This window comes from Achroia grisella, unplaced genomic scaffold (genome assembly GCF_030625045.1).
Source record: "Achroia grisella isolate CSIRO2021 unplaced genomic scaffold, CSIRO_AGI_Agris_v1 utg534, whole genome shotgun sequence".
Classification (NCBI taxonomy): Eukaryota; Metazoa; Arthropoda; class Insecta; order Lepidoptera; family Pyralidae; genus Achroia; species Achroia grisella.
The window spans coordinates 887,991-912,022 of record NW_026712920.1 but is presented as its reverse complement, the minus strand read 5'-3'; the positions used below and the strand labels follow the sequence as shown (position 1 = coordinate 912,022).

Below are 24,032 nucleotides of genomic sequence, written 5' to 3'. Positions count from 1 at the left end.
AGAGTGTATACTTTCCAAAGGAGATATTTCGTTTATGATTGAGCTACGATACATCTATACAGGTCGCAGTGCTACCAGTCTCTTCAGCACACAAACCCCTTAAAATATTTAAGATAGCAGCTTTTGAGTCATTTCGAGAAGCTACTAATGTCGTCAGTATACAACAACACCTTAAATAAAAATGTCCATTTAAGCTTTTGAGTCATTTCGAGAAATTCTTTTCATAATATCTTACTGCAAAATTAGTAAATTATAATTTATTCAATTTTACGAACTGTAATGAATTTCAATGAAATATAAATAGGTAAGAATGAATATAATGAAAAAAAAACCGCGCTGCATCAATCCCTTCACCCATGCCATCAGTCATATATCAGATCATTAGTTAGGAAGATCTCAAAATTAAATACTAATTTCAGATCATTGGCTCATAGATTCAAATGTAAGTAGAAACCAGTCTAAAGAGATCCTTAACCTAAATTATGTCTAAATGTCATACATATCTGTGCCCATCCCGGATCACATAGTCGTCCTGTCAAACGGATGTTTCTGAGTTCAGCCGGAGAACGAACCTGTTGCTCTTCGGATCGACCACCTCCTCGGTCAAACTGAACTTGGGGAGCTGCTTTATAGAACATATCAGGTATATATCACCTTGTCGCAGCTGGAACTCGATTCCGTCCGCGAGAGGGCGTGCGAGGAGTTCGTCGGATATCAGCGACCAGCGCTGCACGGGCCTGGCTTCCTGTTCCGCTGCCAGCACGGGACCTTCCACCAGGAACGGCTCCAAGAATGCACGTGGCGATGCGTCTTGGGACAAACAGCGGGCGAGATGCGCTAACACCTGCAAAATAAAACGTGCATCTTTATATATAAAAATTACATGTCACGTTGTTTGTCCGCGATGGACTCCTAAACTACTGAACCGATTGCAAATTTGGTTTGCACATTGTGTGCAATTTAATCCAATTTAAAAGATAGGATAGTTTACATCTCAATTTATAGTCGCAATATTATTTTATTCAAGAACCTTAGCCACAACAACGCGTGGCCGAGTCTGCTAGTTAAGACTATATGTTACCTATTTTATTGTATTCACACATTTCAATTTAAGACAGTTTCTGTGGTCTAGTGGTTAGTACACCACTACCGATGGTCGCGGATTCGATTCGTCGTACGGCATAAACATTTGTGTTCATAAGTATGATTGTTTGTATTCGTATGGTGTTTACTGTTTTCTGTTGTACTTTTTTGTAAATGGATATATAATATACACATATTATATATCCATTTACAAAAAAAGTATCGGTAGTCTAATATACATAACACAAGCTCTGCTTAAATTAGGACTAGATGGCGCTGTGTGAAAAAAATTCAATATGCAAAGTTGCCACAATTATTAAAAAAACTAACATGCAAGTTTCTTGCTCGTTCTTCTTATAATGAAACAGCATTCCGAGTGTGTGATGTAAATTAAAAAAGTAAGTGACTAAAAGTGCTTAAATTTAAGTTTATTTGAATAAATAATTCTATTACTTCTTAGGAATATTAGACCTAATGCTAATGTTAATATATTAAGGTCCGGGCGCTCAGAGTTTACGTTTCTGACAGGTCGAGATCGAATGGGTGATGTAACTTTGAACTAACGTATCTACGTACTGTGCTGTTTCAAGTTTATGACAATTTGTTTGTTTTTATAGTGATGTGACCAAATAACCTTGAAACAGCGCAGTTTGATATGGTTTGACTTTTAAAAAATACTGTTTTTAGAATATTGAGAGTACTAGTAATGTCGCAGTATTGGGACAATAAAAGTAGGTAAGGTAAGATTAGGAAGGTAATCATTCGGTAATTGTAGGTACTGACGATTCAGCGGTATGATGTAAGCGGAGGTGCTGATAAATCTATCAGCACCTCCGCTTACATCATACCGCTGTATAGTGTAGCGTGGATAGTAAGTTCTGGTCGAATGTAAGTGCGGGCAGGAGGTGGTGCCCGAGTGAGTGCCGGCAGAAAGAGACAACCGAGTGGGTGCGGGCAGGTGGCGAGCGAATGAGTATAGGTAGGTCGTGATAACCAAATGAGTGCGGGCAGAAAGTGATGACCGAAAGAATGCGATTAGGTGTCGATAAGCGAGTCAACGGGCAGGAGGTGGCGAGCGGGCGCACATAGGTAATAGTAGTCGAGAAGTACTCACGGAGTCTGCGGAGTGCCTGGGCTGCTGGCGGGTGGCGCGCAGGTACTTCTGCAGCGCGCGCGCCAGCGACGGGAACACGGCGGCGGCCGCCTCGCGCGGGCCCAGCGCGGAGCTGGCGGCGGCGGGCGCGGCGCTGCGCAGCCTCCGCACGTGGGCGAACGCGTCGTCGGCGGCGGCCACTAGTCTCGCGCGCCGCTTGCGCACGCGTCGCTCCCGCTCGGCCTCCTCGTAGTAGCGCTCGTTGTGCGCCGAGCTCGAGTCGCGCCGCCGCCCCGCGCTCCCGCACGAGCCCGGCCCGGACCTGCGACGACCATACGTCTCAATATTTAGGACTCCGTCGGGTGACCTCCCAGATTCATAGCTCGTGAGTCAACGCCCTTTTGTGTCCACATGATTATATTACTTTTTTTTTATAATATACAGATATCATTTCCATCTTCGCATTAATATTTAAAAAAATAAAAAATCTAAATCTTAAAACACTTATATATATTAATATGTAACTTTTTTGACAATATTCTATCACCTATGTTTATCACATATAACACAGAATTCTAATGGTAAAATAATTTTCAAATCATTCCAAAGTAGTTTCGAAGCCAATAATAGAAATATTTGATGCAAACAAATCAACAAACAGATTATCAAATCTTTCTTCTTTGTTAGTAAAAATTACTGCACCGTATTGTAAGATAAACATTATATGAAGAAGTTAATTAATACAGAACTGGATAAATCCAAGTAAAAACAATTGCTTTCATTAAACTTACAACTGCATTATAGAAATCAGAGTGATAGTAACAAGTTTGTATAACTTTCAACAAATTTTAACTATAATGAATATTTTTATGTCATCAGAATAAAGTAAAAAGTACTATCTCATCTCATCTCAAATATAAATATTCTCTAACATACATCTCAAAGCTTCATTATTACCAAAAATCTCAATAATATTGTAAACTCGAAAGTTTGTAAGAATAGATCTTTGTTACTCTTTCACGGTCAAAAACTACTGAACAGATTTTGATGAAACTTTACAGTAAGTTATACATAGCTTATGCATCAGAATAACACATAGGCTATACTTCAGACTGAAATTTAATGCAGGGTGAAACTGCGAGCACAACTAGTACTTAATAAAATAACATACCTTGGCTGCCCTGAAGATGCATTCGTATTTGAGCCATCCACATCATAAAACTTTATACTGGACTGTGCTTTCCTCTGAGATTTCGATATTGGTATTTTCTCCAAATATGGGTTATAAATTGGAAACTCCGTATAATACTTCTGCAGTACCCATACAGCAGCTCTCTGTATACTCAACTGTCCTATAGAATAGGATCTGCTTTCTCCATCTGGGCTTCTAACTATCTTAATATAATACACGGGCTCCAGATGTCTTATTTCCATTAAAATAACAGCTACGTAATGTATAAAAATCAGTGTATCCGCAAAACTCGATACATATGCCACCAGTGCATTATAGTCTATAGCGTCTTCGCCGACAGCCAGCGCTTTCGTCGCCTCCGTTACTTGTACTATATAGAACAACCAGTATGAAAATACACATACTGCTAAAATTACTAATGTCATAGCGCGGAACACAAAGATTCTAGGCAAAATTGCATTTCGCTGCCTTAAAAATACGGCCCAAACTCCTATTGCGAGTAGGACAAGCTTAAATGCTATTGATAATAAGATTCCTTTGCACTCAGCCGTGCATGCCAGCAGCTGGATCCTCTGGCTCGGCTGGATAGCTATATTATCAGATAGGTCGGGGAAAAATCCTATTTTAGGCAACACAACCATTGCTAATGGACTCACAAATGATACAAATGCTAGACCAAGTGCAATTGTGGTCCCAAAATATCTGGAACAGATGATACCTATTCCCGTATCATTATCCATGGGCCAGTTACTTATGTCCTCCATAGATTGGGACCCTTCAGAGGTATTTCCTGTAACGGCGGTGGTAGTTTCTCCCCAATTTTCATCTTGCGGTAGAATTTGTACTTCGATAACCTCTTGGCCATCTCTTCCAATGTCAGGGTTAATATTCACACTGGTTTGGAATGGCGCCATAGTGTCTCCACAGTCTTTTCGTTGCGATTTAGTACTTCTGTAAATTAATTTTATTATTGTTCAAAAATAAGCCATAATAGCTAATAATGATATGAAGAAAATAAGGTGTGATTATACTGTATATATGTCAGTTTGTTTACCATTCTAGTTACATGAGAAAAATGTTACAAAATTAAACTTTATACCTACTACATTATATTTATGTTCCATCTATGATTGTCACACAATATGTATCAACAAGGGATTGTAATATGTATTTTAAATAAAAATTAGATATTTATATGCACAAACCATAGCAAAATCTTCTTAAAAAATAAATTTGACACTTTACAATAATATGTTTATCAGAATAAATGGCTATAATTTATAATGAAGCTGTAACCGCAACAGTTATATATATATAATTATGTTGAATGTTTAGACATGATGGAAGATATCCCTTGCCGGTAGGTACTGGTTCATTGACAATTTTAGGAAATAAACATATTTTATAGTATTAAACTTTTATTAAGGTTACAAATACTTTAAATAAGTCTCATACTTCTGTCACAGCACTTTTAAATGATGATAGATGGATAGGGCTACAGACCTCTACACATACATTTATGATCTCCAAGAGTCAACAGACTGCAGGTTTAGAAACAAAGGTATAATTATAGGCATGAGTGCTTGTCGCACTTATGTCGAAATCATAGCATAGAATTAATTACATGTTAATTCTCTAATTTTGTTCACAACATTTATTGTACTTTTTGACTCTGAACTCTGAACAACAAAATTAATTTAGAAATATTTAAAAAAAAGTCATCTTAAATCTCTACAAACTTTCAATTTTCACTTAACGATCGTAAACATAATTACTTAAGTAGGTTCAAATATGGAACACTTTCTTTTACTAAAAAAAAACTAATGATTAATTTGCCATGCTCACATTTGCTATACCATAACTAATTTAATTAAGTGTTTTTCTATAAGATGTTATTCAGAAAGCATACCGGGTGCTTCGGTGAGTGTGCTGCCTGTGTCTGGAGCTGCGCCGAGACCGGCTACTCAATTCGGATCTCACGGATTCCGTCTCCATTGTTGTAATGATCCGCAAGTAACCTTTTCCCGACCTTATCCATGAGCGTGTTCACTGGTACACCTGTAATAATGTACAGGGTGAACGGTCAAACACTGCATGGGCAATTAAAATGCTTGGGTCTTCACGGATCCTGAGCATAACATCGATATCTCTCACACAGAATTAAACACAAATACACTAATAAAGTATCACATCTTATATTCGCTGTTACATCAAATTTCATTATAAATTACAAGAATCACCTTTTCATTATTAATGTAAAACGTATTTTTGAGAATTTTATTCAATAAATATCGTAGCCGTCAAGAATTCATATTGTACTATACGATCAATTTAAAATGTAAAACTAATATTTACTCTTTCTTTTACTCTTACGGGGACTCTCTTTACTGGACTCTGTCGCACACAACAGGTAACATCAGTATATTTCTCTTTAGCCGTATAACACTTCTTGCTTCGTTCAGAAATTGTAATAATTTTGTAACTTGATATTTTTTATTTGCAATAACACTCTTATTTTCAACAAAATTGTTTTTAGTAATAAATAGTTGTATATAATAAGTATTAAAGTATTTTAGATGTAATTAATAGTATGAACTTAATATTATTTATTTCCACCCGAATACAGTACACCGCTAATTAGTGTTACGTCTATTTATTGTTTATGGAATGCGCGAAATGGCGGTAAAATTAAAAAAATATGGAACAAGTGATTACAAAAGAGATAATGATAAGATACCACACCCATTGTACTGATAACTAGCTAGTCACTGTTCGGATTACAACTTCTAATCATGAAGTTATTGTTTATCGTATAAAAACATGGACGCCGAAAGAAATTCTAGTGAGGACAGAAATGAAACCCGTGACAATAGGACATTCGACTTGCATTTGGATCGGGTTGTGGCCTCTCAACCTGAAATCGGTCCGACCCCACCAGATGGGCACTATGGATGGATGATAGTGATAGCTGCATTAGTGTATCAAATAACAGTACCTGCTGTACTTACAATGTACGGATTAGTCATTTTAAAAGGTTTGAAAGAAGTGGACCACGATGAAAATGAGCAATTGAAAATATGGGACGCCGATTTAATGTTAGTACCAGTTATGTTAACGGTCATAAGGCTTCTGCTGGAGTCTTGGAGCAGGCTTTTAGTGAAGACTTTCAATATGCCTCGTTTTATAGCTCTGGCAGGGCTGTGCCTCACAGTGGCGGGAATTCTGCTGTCTAGTTACTCTACCGATGTTGATAGTAACGATTATATTGTGAACATATTCGCTGGTATTTTCGCAGGTACAGAAAAACTCAAAACTATTTATTGCTTACTCTATAATTTATCTTTGTACGGTTTAAAAAAAAAACTAGTAACTGTCTATGTTATTAATATTTTATATTTAAAATAGGAATCTCTTGACGCAATACACTGTAATAGTTAATTTATTATTTTAGTTGCTCTTATACGAAAACCGCGTAATCTTATAATTACCGCGACTTCGTATGCATCACATTTTGCATTGTAGCTCTGCTTTTATTGGTCGTAGTGTTTTATACAGCCTTCCTCGATAAATGAGTTATCCAGCTAATAAAATGATGTTATGGTAAACGGCGCCTAAAGATTATTATGGTATGGCTAATTACATATTTGTATGGAAGTTTGTCATTTTTGAAGGTAGAATGCTGAAACTATTTTTGGCTTTTTTGGGTTAGATTTATATTTTATACTATTCAAGATTACTATCCCACGCGGAGGAAGTCGCGGGAACAGCTAGTAATTGATATATATAAACTAACTGATTTCACAATGTTATGATCACATATATCTTACTAATATTAAACGCGAAAGTATGTGAGTATGGATGTTTGTTACTCTTTCACCCGAAAACTAATATACGGATTCTGTTAAAACTTTATAGTAATTTAGATTATACATCAGAATAACGTATAGGTTACAAATTTCTTGCGAGTGAAACCGCAGGCACAGTTATTATTTACTACAGCTGTGTTATGTCCAACGCATATAATAGCTATTGTTTTTATGAAACTACCTACCTAGGTACCTACCTACTATCACATTTATGTAAACAGATATTGTTTATATATACAATAACACTACAAGTAAATACTCCATCTGATTATAAATCTGCAAACTTAAAAAATAAATGTTTCATATTTATATTTTGAAGCAACAAATATGTTTATTAACTTAATTGAAATTAAGTAAAGCCGGTAAAATTCAAGTCGCCATTTAAGTAAATATCATTAACTGCTTTGTCTTTTAACCGTAACTTGAGATCGACGCAGTATGTCTTCTTCTCCACTCATCTCTACAGGCCGTATATCTATCATATGAGTGGACTCTTCTTTTAATTAATCTTTGACACAGTCCATTTCTTTCGGTCGTCCTATCCCTTTACATACATACATCTGTACATTCATATGTATTACCCCTCCGATCGATCCCCCGACTAATCCAAACGGGGATCGAAATTACTACGGCTTGAGCCTAGGTTGCAATCCCTAGCGGTGCCCTCAGACTAAAGTCGTATACGTCAGGCGGGAGTTGGCCATCAGCCGCTTCACGCTTCTTCCACTTCCGAGTTACCTTCAGCCGCTCCATAAGTCCTTTCGCGGGTTTGGAGTGCCATCTGCACTCGCCCTCTATCTTCCGGTGAAGCTGTAAAGGCCAGCTGCGGCCAACAACATTAGAGTAGTCAGAAAAAAAAGGTAAATTTATATCAATCTGTTGCCTCTCTCCATCATTAATTGTGTAAATGATTAAATATTAATGTGTATTAAGTACCTTAGCTTGGTCCATAGGTTTATATTTACCAAGAATATTATATAATCTTAAAAAGGTATAAATTTTTAACATTATTTATAGCTATGTTTTTTTAATGTATGATAATGGAATGGTATACTCCCCTACGGTTTAAGCTGGCAGGACACCGGTGAAGAATGAGCATGAGGTCAATTAGCCCATCGTAACAAATTCACCAGGAATTTATCATGATGATTTCCAATATAGGTACATTAGAAGTAATCTAGGGAAATACTGTATCTATTAGAAATATTATTTTCACTTCAACAGTATATAATAATAATAAATCTATTATATAAATATAGATATCAATTAGATATACAGTCTTACAGAGCCATTGACTTTATATACACATTGTACCACACTTTCCGATAAAAATGTAGATAATAAATATTACAGTTAAAATATGTAGGTACCTAATACCTATGATTAATACGTTTCTTTAATCAGTTATCTAAAAAAAGATAAAGTTAGCATTTATTACTATGACCACTATGACTTTACGGGATAGTTAGAGATCTGATATCAATTTAACTCTATCCTTACACACAACTCTGACTCAGAGAACTAACTCACTGCTGTTAGTTTACCACAGATAAATAGGTCCTGCGAAGAATATTAAATACATGTTTTATACAGAAGATAACCTTTTGCAATCTTTTTTTCTGTGTATGACATATGATTTTTTTTGCTCAATCCAGTAAACCCGATAGAATTTACTCAAAGTTTGTTACTCGAACTGTGTTTTGGGAGAAAACCTTGCCAAAGATTTTCACATAGATATATTATAAAACGGATTCGTAGAATTTTATGATCTTTTGGCATTCACGTCATGCTACGATGAGGATAATGTCAGATCTATTAGACCTATGTGGCAGCAGAAATCCATTGTCAATGAAGCAGGACATTTTTATGGGTAGGGGGCGCACGGAGATTAAACTTACTAATAGACTACGCCCCGCACTCTTTTAGTAAGGTCAATCCCCAATTCCTCTTCAGTTTCTATTAATCACAAACGCCTTATTCTATTCCATGTTACGAGTATGTACAGTAACAAATTAATAACCACTTCATTATTCATACTTATTTCAGGAACGGGATGCGCATTGACAGGACAACAAACAGAGATGATACTAACAACCTACTTCCGAGAAAAACTGGTGATACTTCAACGGCTGATCAAGATGGCGCCGTCCATAGGCAATGTTTTAGTGCCACTCTTGGTCGGTTACCTATGCAGCCTGCACCCAGCCACTGGGGTAGTGATGCGATACGCAGCAATCATCATGCAGAACTGCTTCCTCTTAGCATCATACACCAGACCGGTTTACATAGAGAAAGTTATAAAAACTACTTACAAGTCACTCCAAGACGCAATTGAAGACGATGACCAAGTCATATTCTCGAATCAGAGCAGATCAAACGAGAGGAACGCGCAGACCAACCCAGTTGCCGCAGGAACGAGTGCCCAAGAGGACGATGGCACCGACGTAGTTGTGTTCGATTCCAAAAAGAACGCTAAAGAAATTATCGACCCGCAAATTCAACAGCGCGAGAAGAAAATAGTCATAAACGACAATAGATTTTCCTCAGATTTCAGCACTATGTACACTTCATCCAATAACAGATTTTCATCAGATTTTGGTAATCTTGACGTGACCAGCTACAGCAGAATTGACGCTTACCAAGAATTGGAGAGTATAGACAGAGAAGCTTCAAATCCCCAGCCTTTGTACAGAGAAACTACAGTTAACTCTCCAGAAAATAATATAGTGTTCAACACAACAATGACAGAAGGGACTGCTAGAAGAACTGGAGCGTTGAAGAAGAATTTTATAGCAATAAAAAGCATGTTACTGGATCTCAACTTCTATTTGTACACGTTGCTACATCTGTGCACTACGTTTTCTGTCCTCATTTTAGGAGTTGTACTCCCGCTTCTGATATGGAACCGAAATCCGTCGATGAATGTTTGGGGGGTGAGTATGGTTTGTTAGAATTTACAATACTAACAATACATGTAAGTCTAAACCAAAGTTATAGAGGAGGGACCTGAGTTTTTGATTATGATACTTAACTCATTAAGAAAAAACCATTTATGTTACGGAAGACTTTTTTGGGGAATTAATATGGAATAGATCACCCGTCTAGAATAAATCAGCGTTAACGGTATACCAGATTAAAGATCATACGATAAGGATGAAATCAGAACAGTCCACGTATCGTGGTAAAATCACCAGGAACTAACCATGAATGTTCCCAGTAGGACCACGGTCAACCTGACCTGATATTACCAGCATATATTGTTGGTAATAAACCCTCCTACATTTTTTTTCGAACTATTCTAATGCTGTTGGTTGCAGCTGGCCTTTACAGCTACAGCGGACGAAAAAAGAGACGAGAGCGTAGTCATTCCAAACCCTCGGAAAGACTTTTGAAAAAGGCCAATTCCCGCCTGACGGCTAAGAATTTAGTCTGAGGACACCACTAAGGGTTCGAACCTCGGCTTAGGCCTTCGTAATATCGACCCCCTTTTTAATTCTTTGGGAGGTCGATTGGGGTCTTTCTAGAATACTACATGATCGTCTTAAAAGATGAGATGTATTTTATTTAAAATAATTCCCTCTTATCGATCCCTCGTCTAATTCAAACAGGGATGGAACTACTTGAATCGAGGTTCAAACCCCTAGCAGTAACATCAAACTAGAGTCGTATCATAAGTCCTTCTGAGGGTGCCATCTGCACTCACTCCCTATCATCCAGTGAAGCAGTAAAGGCCAGCTGCGGCCAACTACCTTAGAGTAGTTCGAAAAGAAATTAATTAATTAGATAATTACATGAGTGAGAACTCGGGACTCGTCGCCAGTAATTAATATCTTCACTCTCTTCCAGATTTCGAAAATGTTATCCCTGTCCCACGGCGCTGCCCTTTGCTTCATATTGCTCTGCATCTTCCTGCCAAAATCCATCAATGAAAAAGTGAGGCTTTGCTCTATGTTTTGTTTGACTGGCTCTATTGGATTTTATGGTAAGCATTGAATCACATATAATAAAAACATAAATATCTGTTCTTAAACGATTTGATTGCAATTTTTGTTTTTTAATGGCGAACCATTATATTATAGTCTATCAAATAAAAAACGCAATCAAATCGTTGAATCATGTTATATGGAAGTGTACATATAATACAAAATGGAAATTATATAGACGCGCTTTTATGTTTAACGACCTCGGTGGTATAATGGTTTAGCACACTGCTTTACTTCTGATTATCGCGGGTTCGATTTCTCGTGCGGCACAAACATTTATATTCATGGGTATGATTGTTTGTATCAATATGCATATTATGTATGCATTTACAGAAAAATGTATTTAGGTATTTATATCAGTTATCTAGTAACTGTATCCTGAGATTATTATTATTTATTTGTATTTCCAGGTATAACCTTAACTGAAGGCAAGTTCCTTCTAATAGTTTGGTGCATGTTCGCCAGCTTCGCTACAGCTGCCAGCAGCATGTTCCTTCAGCCCTTGCACACAAACAGCACTTTAAACGAGTTTAGCACTACAGCTACTATAACATCCGCTAACATTGTAGTGGCCGTTTTCATGACAATATGGAGTGTGATTCGAAACTATGAGTACCAGACTTGCTTCATGATAGCCAGTGTCATGCAAACAGGTTGCGGTCTAGTATTCTTCTTATCCTCCTTCAGACGCCGGAGATAATATTAATTATATTTAAGTAATAAATATTTATTATAAATAATAAAAATAAATAGTATTTACATTTTCATTTATTTTATTATAAGAGATCACTTTTCTATACAATAAATGTGTCGACTAATAAAATATTTTAAATTCTTTCTTACAGTGTCAACATGCTGTACTATATACAAATATAGTCTGTTTTTTTTTATCTCAAGAGACATTTGGATTAACTATGTTGCCAGCTTTTTGCGATTACTTATTAGTGTTGTGGCACTATCGGAAATTAATATTAATTACCGGTTTTTATACGTTATTTAGAAATAATGTGTGGGTGTTTATGTAATATTTTTTTTATTAGTTTAATGTATATTTATGTATAATTTTAAAACTATTAGCATTCTGTACTCCTTTATATAAACTATAAGTGTGCAGAAATTTTATACTCGTCCATCCGAGCAATTTATTTATTTAGTTTAAGGGGTACAAAGTTATTGCTTTACGTATTAATATATGAATTCCACATAGATACAGATGCAGTAAAATATAGTCTGTAATACTATCGAATACATCATTTATTCGATTCATTTATATATATATAACCAATTCGAATGTGCTAATAAAGCTGCTAGTTCTTGTGACGTCTGTGGAACGTCTATTGCTTAATCTATATAATAATAATCTATACGTAAATATAAGGCCAGTCATAAATTGTATACCAAGCTATTAAATAGGTCGAAAATTTGCGAAAATTAACAACCTTCAATAATAAAACAAACACGGAAATCGGAAAAAAATTTCTAATGACTAATTTTTTTTAATATCTCTCTAGATTCTGATTGGTATACCCTTTAAGACTATCCCTCTGTTATAATAAATGTTTATACTAATATATTTAATACATGATTAATAAATTATTAATTAAAATTAATTCAATAACAGTTACATTTTAAATGCTCAATAACCCTCATATTTTTATGCACCATAAATAAATAGGAATGTAATTTTAAAAATATCAAACCAAGTCCTATCAAAGAGACCGCAACGGCCTCTTTGACAGGACTGCTGGCTGGCCGCTTATAACACAAAACTAGAACGGACAGAACAATTGACGAGACACGGATACGACAGATAAGAATACGAACGATATAGGATTTTATAAATTACTAGTTACTCGCCCCGGCTTCGCGTGGGTGTACATGTATTATATATATAAACCTTCCTCTTGAATCACTCTATCTATTAAAAATATCAGCTACAAAATCCGTTGCGTAGTTTTAAAGATTTAAGCATACATGGAACAGACAGCGACAGCGACTTTATACTATGTAATGATATTTTATTATTAAACAAGCTTTCTTTATTATTTATCGACGACAATCTGAACGTTCGCGCCGACAAGCAGACTGTTCACATGTTTCGCAATAGTTGTGAAATTAAAATATTATTTGTTATCATCCACTACTGACCACATCCCCGATACACACAGACAGAATTACAACGGTCTGAGCCGAGGTTCAAACCTGTAGCGGTGCCCTCAAAAATCGTATCCGTCAGGCAGGAGTTGGCCTTCAGCCGCTCCATAAGTCCTTCCTTTGGTTTGCAGTGCCATCAGCACTCACCCCCTATCGTCCGGTGAAGCTGTAACGGCCAGCTGCGACCATTACTGCGAACGTAATGTGTTGTGTTGGTTGTGGTTGGTCCGGTGTATAGGGAAATGTGTTAAGCAGTGATGATAATGACAAACAAATATGAATCTTATGATAACGTACTAAAATCCATTATTATTAAGCTATTATTCAGTTTCAACATATATAGTAGCACAATAAATTGCTGATACACAAAATTGGACCATACTGATACGTAATAAGATCCATAATTACGATGTATCGCAAATTTGAACGATTCTACAAAACAATACGGTTTATAATTCAATAAGGAATATATCAGAAAGACAAAATCATTGCATGTAACTCAGGTTCATTATTGAAATATGGCTACACTAATTTGAACCATACTACAACGCAATAAGGTTCGTAATTAAATCATACATACTTATTATAAACGCGAAAATTTGTGAGTATTGGTGGATGTTTATTACTCTTTCACGCAGAAACTGCTAAACAGATTTTGACGAAACTTTACAGTAATATAGCTTATGGATCAGAATAACATATAAGCTATATTTTTCATTGAAATTTAACGCGGATGAAACCGCGAGCATAGCTAGTCATTAATAAAATCATTAAATTTAACTCAATAAATCCATCATTTCATTATCACTTAACTTCTTAACGTTATTGTTTGTGTTTTGATTATTATTTTGACTTTGATTGGGGAGTAGAGATTCGAAAGCTGACCAATCCTGTTTAACACCCTGATTTTGATTGTTTGCCCACTTATTATTAAAGTTACCACTAGCTGACCATCCGCTGGTAGGTGGTAACGCTAACTGACTGTTAAATCCTGTAGGCATATTATTTTGATATGTAACTGGGATATTTTGGTTACTCATAGAGATATTATAGTTAGGTGCTTGAGATGTAGAGTTGGTTGGTGGGGAAGTAACGAAGGTTTTTGTGGTTAGCTGGTTGAGGTTTGATTGCAGTAGAGAGCTGGTGAGGTCGAATGGTTTGGGTTGTTGCCGTGGTGGCGCTGCAATCGCCGTCGGAGGCGGCTGGTGGGAGAACTTACGGACTGTCTCTTGCTGTTGTGCCAGTCTGCAACGAAAAGAATTATTTTTTATAAATTACTTGACCCTGCAAACGTCGTTTTACCATATAAATTAAAATCGCTATTAAAAAATAGGTTTGTAATAGAAGGGTAAAAATGTATGTGTGTGTATGTGTATGTATTTTTAATGCCACATAAAAATAAATTGTCCAAAAAATAAAAATAATATGTTTCAGGTGGAGAAGAGGCGGTGGCGTGATAGGACGTATCATATGAAAATAGCTAATGCTCTTTAAAATGTGGTTGAGAGTAGTGATGGTTGGCTCACCCGTTATACTCGTGAACAGATGCTGCTTGTAGGGACTGATCTGGTCTGATGACTATGACGACTGATCTGGTCTGATGACTATGACTAACTTATTTTCAAGTAACTATTTATTTACTTCTAACAAGTTTGCTATTTGGAAGTTTGTATTCATGCAAACTCTTAAAATTCTTAAAAATGTAATTCTGAATAACAAATTTATTTAAAACAACAAGTTTGTGTTTTATATATATTTATGTTATGTCAACAAATAAGTCTGTGTTCCGAATGAGTGGGAGAATAAAAAAAATGACTATTCAAAGATATATCAAAGGCGTATAAGAAATATATTTGAATGAAGATTATTTCTACTTCTATTTACCTCTGCTTCTCCTCGATGCTGAGCGATCCGGTACTCTCAGGTGTGTATGGTACAGCTTCCACCTTCTCCTGTGGTTTGCTGTTATTGAACGAGAATGAGTCCAGGCCGAGACCGGAGAACATTTTATCAATATCAGTTTGTGGTGCAGGGGCTGGTACGAAACTGTCAGTTGGTGCTGAAAATGCTTGTTCCATTACTCTGTAAAAAATATTCGTCAGTAGAAAGTAGCATAAATATAATAAAATATCCAAGTATTTATATCAGTTGTTTAGTACCCATAACACAAGCTCTGTTTACCTTGGGATTAGGTGGCATTATTTAAATTTAAAATATCTTTATTCATGTAGGTTTATTACAGATTCTTATGATATGTCAAATCTACCGTCAGTTCGGAATGATGAAATTCAGCTCATATTTATTTAGAAATAAATATTGTACATGTTTAAAATAATATAATAATAATAATAATAATAATCTCAGGATAATTCACACAGCGCCATCTAGACCCAAGTTAAGCTAGCTAGAGCTTGTGTTATGGGTACTAGATAACTGATACATATACATAGATATTTTTTGTTTTTGTAAATACATACATATTATACATAGAAAACACCCAGATACAATCTTACTCATGGATACAAATGTATGTGCCGTGCGAGGAATCGAACCCACGACCATCGGTTGTAAAGCAGTGTGCAGTTTCAACTTTATAGCGAGCATGACTTTCAAATTCCTAATTTCTGATAATGGACCCAGGTAACATTATATTTTATCGACAAAATACCATACAAAGGGCGGCCACATGTCACAGCCCTCTGTGTTCACAAAAAAAATTCTGTTCGCAAGAATCTATGTTAACAACATCACATTAGTATTGTAAAAAGGGCTTATAATTTTAAAAAAGTGTCTAGTAAACACATTTTGGTTTTGTAAATTTGATACCTAATACACCGGATAAAAAAATATCACCAGGAATTCAATGGCTTCCAGCAGGAATCACGTGACCTGATCAGTAGTCCACATTACTAACAGTCCTCCCCGAGGTAAACATTGGAAAAAGTTATGTACCCCACGCACCTATGTCTCTTAAACACAGCTACCAAATTCTACTGTGTTTCTCAAACCATGACACATTGACAAAATCGTCGATCAAAATTAGTGGAAGTAATTTAAAATAAAAAGAAGAAACCACATACTTTGACTCATTCTGTATCGAGTTCAACTGCTCCAGCTTAGCTCTGTGTTCCGTCTCCACTTTTGATATCATCTGCTTGACGAGGGTGATTAGGGCATTAAACTGGTTTAATGTCAACCCATTCTCAACACACAAAGGTATGAGGAACGGAAGTACTTTGGTGGCCATCACTTCCTTTGTTATACCAAGTTTTTTATGTCCAAGTGCCAATTTGTAAATACCTGAAAATACAATGAACTGAAATTAATATAGGAATACAGGATCAGAGAGCATCTTACAGGAGGACTACAACCTTGGGAAAGACCACCATTTTATCACAACGCCTTACACGTCCTTTCACACTTGATCATGAGCACGTACAATTTAGCGCGGGAACGTCAGCGCCCGTAATCGTGACAATGCACTCAGCATTTAACCATTTTTTATAATCACTCCATCACGCGCGATTGCGCATATGTCATGTCATTACACATTCTTTTAAAAAAAAAATTTTTATTCGAGTTTTTATTTTTCAAAAACACGTTTAAGTATTATAAATTATCAATAACTCTTTAATTATGTCCTTATTCCATAATAAGATGTAATCGATTATTACATAAAGGCGCTAAAATACGTAAGTTTGAAGGGCGCGGAAAAACGCGAGCTGGCGGCGCGCGATTTCCATATCTAGGTTTAGATGCTCTATCTTTCTTACTGGTACGTAATACTACTATTTTAAAAATAATTTAGATATTGGTAACAAATATATTAAAGAAAATACTTTATACTATTTTATTTTAAAGTGTAAGCAAGGTTCCAGTCAAATCAAACTTGTATTAAAGTACATTTTGAAGAAAATATTCAAAATACCTATAAACTTTAAATTTACCTAGAATTCCCATCAAAACAGCTGGCTCTCTTGATGGTATCTGCGGCAGGAATGGTATTATCTCATCCAATACCAACCATTTGTCCAAATGCTCCAACAACTTGCCCAAACATAGCAAACAGTTTACACGCACCGAAATATAGTTGGTACTTATGCAAAGCTTTTTGATACGTGGTAGGAGGGCATTCTTCATAGCCGGATAATCAATTAATGACGCAAATGTTGGTAATACAGACAGACAAAGCTCTTGTATTTGTTGTGCATCAGCCTCTAGTGCCCTATATAACATTGGTAATATATCAGTCTTGACTTCTTCCCCAGGCGTAAGTTTCAATAGCAATTCCATTTTCTGCATAAATATCAATAATATTTGTATGGGATCTTGTATCAACATAACTGGTTTTAGAACAGGCAGGATATATTTTATGTACTCTTCTTTCGTTGAATTCTCAGCGATGAGTAGTACATTTGGGAGTACAAATGGAACCATGGGTGGGTTGACAAACTCTTTGCTGAGACATGGTAGTATGCGATAGATGCAAATGCGGTGGGGCATCTTTTGTATGATCTGTGGTAGCCCCTTGTAGAATTGAGATTTTTGTAAGTTATCCCATTGGAACATTGAATCCAGGTAATTAAGTGTCTTCACTCCAACATCCTCAAAATATGGTATCTAAAATATAATAAATTATTTTTATTTAGTTCATTCACACTTTATCATTAAGTACACACTTAAGGTTTAATAACAAATAATCATTATGTAGATAATAATAGTTCTTAAAAACATATAGGGAACAACATATTTGTTAGCATATTATTAAAAAATTATGGATCTGGATGGATGGATGGATGGATGAATGGAATGGATGAACAACTAGGTATCCAATACCAATACCCAAAAAGAATGATGATAATTAAAGAATATTGTACAAATTATTTCATTGTATTATAATACATATAATACTAGCTGCACCCGTGACTTTGTCCGCATGGAATTTAACTTCAGTTTTCTAAAATAAAAGTAGCCCAAGTTACACCTTATTACATCAGCTACCTGCCAATAAAAGTCCCGTCAAAATCGGTCCAGGCATTTCAGAGATCAGCCGGAACAAACAAACAGACAGACAGACAAATTGTAAAAAAATGTTTCTTTTGTGTATGTACCGTATTTATACTCATATGTAGTAAAAAATGGTTATTTCAATATTACAAACAGACACTCCAATTTTATTTATAGGTATAGATCTAGTTAAAATAAATATCAAATATTCTTCGAAAAATCAAATTTGAAATATACATTATTACATAAAATAAAAAATAAAATGCAAACTGTATTGTTAATATATACCAGAGTAGTCATTTTATTTCCTAAATTAAGATCAAGAAATAATAATAATAATAATCTCAGGACAATTCACAGTGCCATCGCCATTTGTGTTATGGGTACTAGACAACTGATACATATACATAATTTTTTTTTATATACATGCATATTATACATAGAAATGTCATTTAATGATGTGTTATGTAAAAATACTTACTTTTAAAAACTGATGTGGATCTGGTCTTAATTCAGGTGTCACATTCAGCATCAACTTGACATACTCCTTGAGACCATCAGCTACGCACAACAACCGGGACTGTGGTAGAGACCTAAGCTCATTGGCGAACCTTTTAAATTTCATATAGTCATTACCAATATTGCCTAAAGTGTGGTTCCCACTACTATGCAAGGCATATATAACCATTCCTAGTGAGTAGATATCACTGGCTGGGGAATGAGTCGCTGTAAGTATATACTCAGGAGCCAAGTAGTCAAGTAAAGGTTGGGACGATGGATGCATTGCTTGGCAATATTCATTAAAAGGCCAATATGGTGCAGAACCTGTAGCATTCTGATTCGCAATACAAAAATCGAACCCAAATATTTTCCATGCACCCTGCTGATTTACGATTATAGACTCTGGACTTATATTATGATGCAGTAACTTGACATCATTGTGTAAGAATGCGAGTCCTTCGGCCACTTGCATTAATCCATATTTAATTTCTAATTCGTAAAGTTTGTAATTGACCAAATGACTGGGCACCGGTTGGGGCATGTTTTCTGTATTACCCAATATGTTAGCTAAACTTGCAAACACTGGTTCCGTAGCAAAAGCCAAACTTTCTCTACTCTCCTCCAAACTGTGCTGGACTGTGAGTATTTGGGGATGTCGTAGCTTCGTCAATTGGATGATTCCACGTTTCAATGTATCCAGCATGATATCCTTATCTGCTTTTAAAAATCTATCTAGTTGCTTCTTTTCGAATACAAAAATCGATGCCTCTTGTTTTGTTGATTTTTTGTAGCCTTTGTAAATCTTCCATAACAAACCTGAAATTATTATTATATATCATTGCTATTGTAAATATTAATATTATTTCATGAGAAAGTGAGTTTATCACTTTATTGTACATTAATGACTTAACCAATCATCTTGCATTTAGTTATCCTAAATGCAAGATGATTGGTTAAGTCATTAATAGAATATAGTCAATTTCCAGCCAGATCGTTCATAGACATGAGGAAAAAATAACGGGCAGCAACTAGTAGCAATACAATAAGGCAAATTAACAAATATTCATTGTAGTTGAAAGATATAAAAAGTTTCAGTTTACATGACATCTAGATTGTGAGTAGCGAACACAATTACAACTACAGTAAGATCTATACACTAAGACTATCAACTGCTTACGAAACTAAATTATTATTGCCTAGTCTGTTTACCTGGACCAGCGCTGGCGATGAATTGTGTAGCTTCAAATTCCCTAGTTACCGGGTTTCCTGGTAGTACACCAGACAGCTGGGACACAGTACTACTTACAGACGAATAAAATTTATTAAAGACCTCCATTGTTAATCTTTCAATAGCAGCTTCCTCTGCGTGATTGTGAAAACATAAATTTTTAGTAGAATTACATTACATTTTTTACAAAATACACAAGACAAAGAATATATGGGTCAAAAATTACTTAAACGTCAATATGACAGTGACAGTAACAAAAATATTCCCTTTACATTTTTGTAAGTGGACCCTTTACATTTTTGCAAAAATTATTATAAAAAAAAATGGTCGGAGGATGGATTTTGGGGACCTTGTTGTGTGGGGAAATTTTGGAGCTTGGTGTTTTGTAAGTGTGTGTTTCGATGTGGCGGGGTTTTTCTAAAAGATGCATTCTTTTATCCGGGTAACTTCTTGAGGTCTGCCATGATGGAGGGCGTGTCCCGCACTCTCTTCAGGAACTAACAAGACTCAAGAACATTTTTGTACTTTACGACAACAATTCAAGACATACAAAATAAAGTCAGAAAGTTAACGACATCAAAATAATCCAGACATGGCTGTATGTGTACAGTTAACCTTAACAGTCCACAGATGATGAACACAATTTTTTGTTTGGTTTACGTTTATACTTTTTTCTTTTTACTGCGTAACTTACAAAAATAGTATATTTGGGGATTTTATTTGGTTTTTTAATTTTAATTCTTAAATTCGTATTCTACTAATAGTAGTAATACTCAGTCTCAGTGTAAGCGCGATCCGATGTGCACGTATTATAATTATTTTATTTAATATCGTAATTCTCCGCTCAGCGCGGCATAAGCCGTGCTAGTCGAAGTTCCAGCCATGTGTGACAAACTTGTGGCCAACGAACTCCTTGCGTTCCTGCAGCAGAAGCTGGACGTAATGGACGAAGTAAGTGCAGTCCAGATCTGTGTGTCCAACTTCAGCCAGGACGACATCGCGAGAGCGAAGGCTCTGCTCTTCGAGTCCCTAAATAAGACTAATCAGATGGTGTCTCGTAGACGTGACGGGACACAAAAAAGCGTACAGGACATTATAACGCTGCTGAAGGAGACCGATCCAGACGACGTGCCAACTTTTGTGGCGAAGGATTTAAACAAACTTCCTCCAGTCACATTTGATCACGTCGATGTTACCAGCTTACTCAAGGATATCGTGTCCTTAAAAAAGAGTTTGGCAGATGTGACGCTACGTTTCAATGCGTCAGAGTATATAATTAGTGAGTTGCGCAAGGAAGTGGACAGTTTGCGCGACTCGCGAAAAGAAACTAGGTCACTTGACGCTACGAACATCAACACGCGCCGTGGGGCATGCCGCGATGTGTTCACGGCGGAGTCAGCGGTTTCGGCGTCGTCACTGACGTCACCAGATGTGGTGTCACCGCCGGCCGCCGCGCCCCCCGTGCTCCCCGCCCGCAGCTCGCGAGCACCGATACCGCTGCATGTGGAAGCAGCGCTAACAAAATCCTCGGTGCAACCACAGCGTCGAGATTTTGCCGCCGTCGTCGCTAGCAAACCGACTGCTTCAGTACAGCGGCGTGTGCCAAAAACGACACTGAACATTGACCCTACGTGTGCTGCCACTGGCAACCGCGACGATGATGGCTTCGTCGTGGTACAAAAGAAGAGGCGCACAAACAAGGTCAATAGGAATCATTGTGGCACTGCACTCACTGGGCCCAACTTTCTGCTGCGTGCTGCTACACCGACCACGACAATGTACCTGTCCCGTCTACATTACGCCACTAAGGAGCAGGACATTGTCGATTATATTCGTACCAAGAGTAACCTGACATTGAGGGTAACGCAGCTGAAGTCGAGTCACAACGCGAGTTTCAAAGCGTTTGTGGCCCTGGTCCCCACCGACTTGCTGCCCACCTTCATGAAAGAGGACTACTGGCCGAAAGGTGTGGTGTATCGGCGCTACCGTGGCAGATTGCCATCTTCAGTGCCGTGATCACACAGACAATATGATTGTATTAGTTTTTAAATATTATATTATATGTATGTTAGTCTATGAGGTATTTATAATATGGGCCTAGTTGCCTGAAATAAATGAATAAATAAAATACTCTGTCTTTAAGAATGAGTGACCGAAATAGACAGACACTGACACTGTTAAGATGACATTGACTCATTTGTCTCTATGACAGTGACATTTCTATATCTTATCGTGTACTGTTATTATTTATTTACATGTAATTTTTTATCCACTCATTTGTTTTCTAAAACAAAATTTAATTCATTAGAAATGAACGAAAAATGTCCTACCTACAGTGCCTAATTACACAATGTTTTGTCGTTCTTTTCATGATACCTACAAGCCTATCTGAAAGTATTCCGTATGCTGACGAGCCTTATCGACCACTCGGTCCACTTGTAAAATGCAACTTCTTACCATTGGAATTTCTTAATTGCAAAGAACCATTAGACCATAAAGGGAACCACTCAGCCAGAGATGCTGCTGGTCACGGCTGCGTGAAGTTTGGAGGAGTCAGATACGATGAAGTTGAAAGAACGAAAGCGCAGTGTGAAGTGCTTAGTCATATAGAATGCCACGGCGCTAGAACCTTCTTGAAGGACGGGTTTCCCTGTGTGCGATACTCTGGACATTATTTCACCACAACTTTGATCTATAGCATACTGTTGGGTTTCTTGGGAATGGATAGATTTTGTTTAGGACAAACTGGCACTGCTGTGGGAAAATTACTGACCCTAGGAGGCTTGGGTATATGGTGGATAGTGGATGTTGTATTATTAATAACAAACAGCTTGCATCCAGAGGATGGCAGTAATTGGAATCCTTATGTTTAGTAGTCAATAATATTAGTAATTTATTAAGTTACATAAAATGTAAATTTTTATGAAAGTAAAAAATCTATGTAATTGTTGTTTAATTCTTATTAAATGAATATTAATAATTTAACTGTGTTTATTAAAATAATATTTGAAAACTGAACAGGTATAGGTTGTATAATTTTTACACATTAAATTTTTCCCTGTAATTTTAGTCATATATTTACCATCCTGTGCACTGCATTATGCACTTTTATAGTACATATTTATATTGGCACAGCCTTCGTCTATCCTCAAGAAATAAATTATAAATTTCATTATGATGTCCTATGTCCTGAACCTATTTATTTACATATATAATATTGTGTATTTTCAATGCTGGTATACGAATTAGTAATTAATTGCTAATGTACTGATGAAATTTATATCTTATGTGTGATTCCCACCTAAAATGTATAGGTATATATTGTAATGTTTCATCAAAATTCATTAAGTAGTTTTTGTATGAAAGCTTAAACATCCATCCATTCATACTCACTAACTTTCATGTTTATAACATTAGTAGGATTTTACTTAGTACAGTATGTAATATTATGTTATCTGTGGTACAGTATTTTACAAACTAAATGCAAGTTGATTTAAAAATAATAATAATATGATATAATAATAACAAGTATAGAAAACTCAGCTGCAATACAATCACACTCATGAATAAAAATGTTTGCATAGTGAATCGAACAGGAAATAAAGCATTGTGCTAAACAACTTTTTTTTTTTTATACTACTATGGTGGCAAACAAGCACACGGCCCATCTGATGGTAAATGGTTACCGTAGCCTATGGACGCCTGAAGCACCAGGGGTGTCACGTGCGCGTTGCCGACTACAACTGGACCACAGAAGCCGATAATAAAAAAAATATAGCATCACTATCGATACCAGATGGGGTCTCAGGATTTGGCAATAGTCATGATTATATTTCGTTTTATATAATCGAGTACAATATAACAGGTAGCCAACCAGCTGAGACATGCATCTTTCAGATTAAATGTTGATTTACTTAATATTAAA

At 36.2% G+C, this 24,032-nt stretch overlaps 4 protein-coding genes across 4 annotated transcripts; 2 read left to right on the top strand and 2 right to left on the bottom strand.

Annotated features, from left to right (window-relative positions):
- Positions 1-348: 348 nt before the first annotated feature.
- On the bottom strand, positions 349-5,699 carry LOC131847459 (vang-like protein 2-B). Its single transcript, XM_059197049.1, has 5 exons — positions 5,609-5,699; positions 5,278-5,426; positions 3,348-4,319; positions 2,198-2,498; positions 349-844 (listed from the first exon to the last, which is right to left on the bottom strand). The coding sequence occupies exons 2-5, from the start codon at positions 5,361-5,363 to the stop codon at positions 536-538; spliced, it is 1,668 nt and encodes a 555-aa protein (XP_059053032.1). The 5' UTR covers positions 5,364-5,426; positions 5,609-5,699; the 3' UTR covers positions 349-535.
- A 427-nt stretch (positions 5,700-6,126) lies between these two features.
- Positions 6,127-13,575, top strand: LOC131847432 (uncharacterized). Its single transcript, XM_059197015.1, has 4 exons — positions 6,127-6,663; positions 9,281-10,167; positions 11,081-11,216; positions 11,628-13,575. The coding sequence occupies exons 1-4, from the start codon at positions 6,189-6,191 to the stop codon at positions 11,915-11,917; spliced, it is 1,788 nt and encodes a 595-aa protein (XP_059052998.1). The 5' UTR covers positions 6,127-6,188; the 3' UTR covers positions 11,918-13,575.
- Positions 13,576-13,578: 3 nt separating this feature from the next.
- LOC131847431 (SCY1-like protein 2) lies at positions 13,579-20,312 on the bottom strand. Its single transcript, XM_059197014.1, has 6 exons — positions 20,089-20,312; positions 18,860-19,695; positions 17,319-17,991; positions 16,452-16,671; positions 15,256-15,453; positions 13,579-14,616 (listed from the first exon to the last, which is right to left on the bottom strand). Exons 1-6 carry the CDS (start codon positions 20,213-20,215, stop codon positions 14,148-14,150), a joined length of 2,523 nt encoding a protein of 840 aa, XP_059052997.1. The 5' UTR covers positions 20,216-20,312; the 3' UTR covers positions 13,579-14,147.
- Positions 20,313-22,325: 2,013 nt separating this feature from the next.
- LOC131847456 (TM2 domain-containing protein CG11103) lies at positions 22,326-23,052 on the top strand. The gene has a single exon (XM_059197045.1). The coding sequence runs from the start codon at positions 22,429-22,431 to the stop codon at positions 22,978-22,980; it is 552 nt and encodes a 183-aa protein (XP_059053028.1). The 5' UTR covers positions 22,326-22,428; the 3' UTR covers positions 22,981-23,052.
- Positions 23,053-24,032: the final 980 nt, after the last annotated feature.

Bases quoted from the DNA above. Each gene is read 5' to 3' on its own strand.
- LOC131847459 (XM_059197049.1), bottom strand. From the start codon at position 5,363: ATGGAGACGGAATCCGTGAGATCCGAATTGAGTAGCCGGTCTCGGCGC. The intron at 4,320-5,277 runs GTATGCTTTCTG...ATTAATTTACAG, and splicing joins CACACTCACCGAAGCACCCG to AAGTACTAAATCGCAACGAA. The intron at 845-2,197 runs GTGAGTACTTCT...TTTATTTTGCAG, and splicing joins CCAGGCACTCCGCAGACTCC to GTGTTAGCGCATCTCGCCCG.
- LOC131847431 (XM_059197014.1), bottom strand. From the start codon at position 20,215: ATGGAGGTCTTTAATAAATTTTATTCGTCTGTAAGTAGTACTGTGTCC. The intron at 19,696-20,088 runs GTAAACAGACTA...TAATAATTTCAG, and splicing joins CATCGCCAGCGCTGGTCCAG to GTTTGTTATGGAAGATTTAC. The intron at 17,992-18,859 runs GTAAGTATTTTT...ATTATATTTTAG, and splicing joins ATCCACATCAGTTTTTAAAA to ATACCATATTTTGAGGATGT.
- LOC131847432 (XM_059197015.1), top strand. From the start codon at position 6,189: ATGGACGCCGAAAGAAATTCTAGTGAGGACAGAAATGAAACCCGTGAC. The intron at 6,664-9,280 runs GTACAGAAAAAC...TACTTATTTCAG, and splicing joins ATTCGCTGGTATTTTCGCAG to GAACGGGATGCGCATTGACA. The intron at 10,168-11,080 runs GTGAGTATGGTT...ACTCTCTTCCAG, and splicing joins CGTCGATGAATGTTTGGGGG to ATTTCGAAAATGTTATCCCT.
- LOC131847456 (XM_059197045.1), top strand. From the start codon at position 22,429: ATGTCCTACCTACAGTGCCTAATTACACAATGTTTTGTCGTTCTTTTC.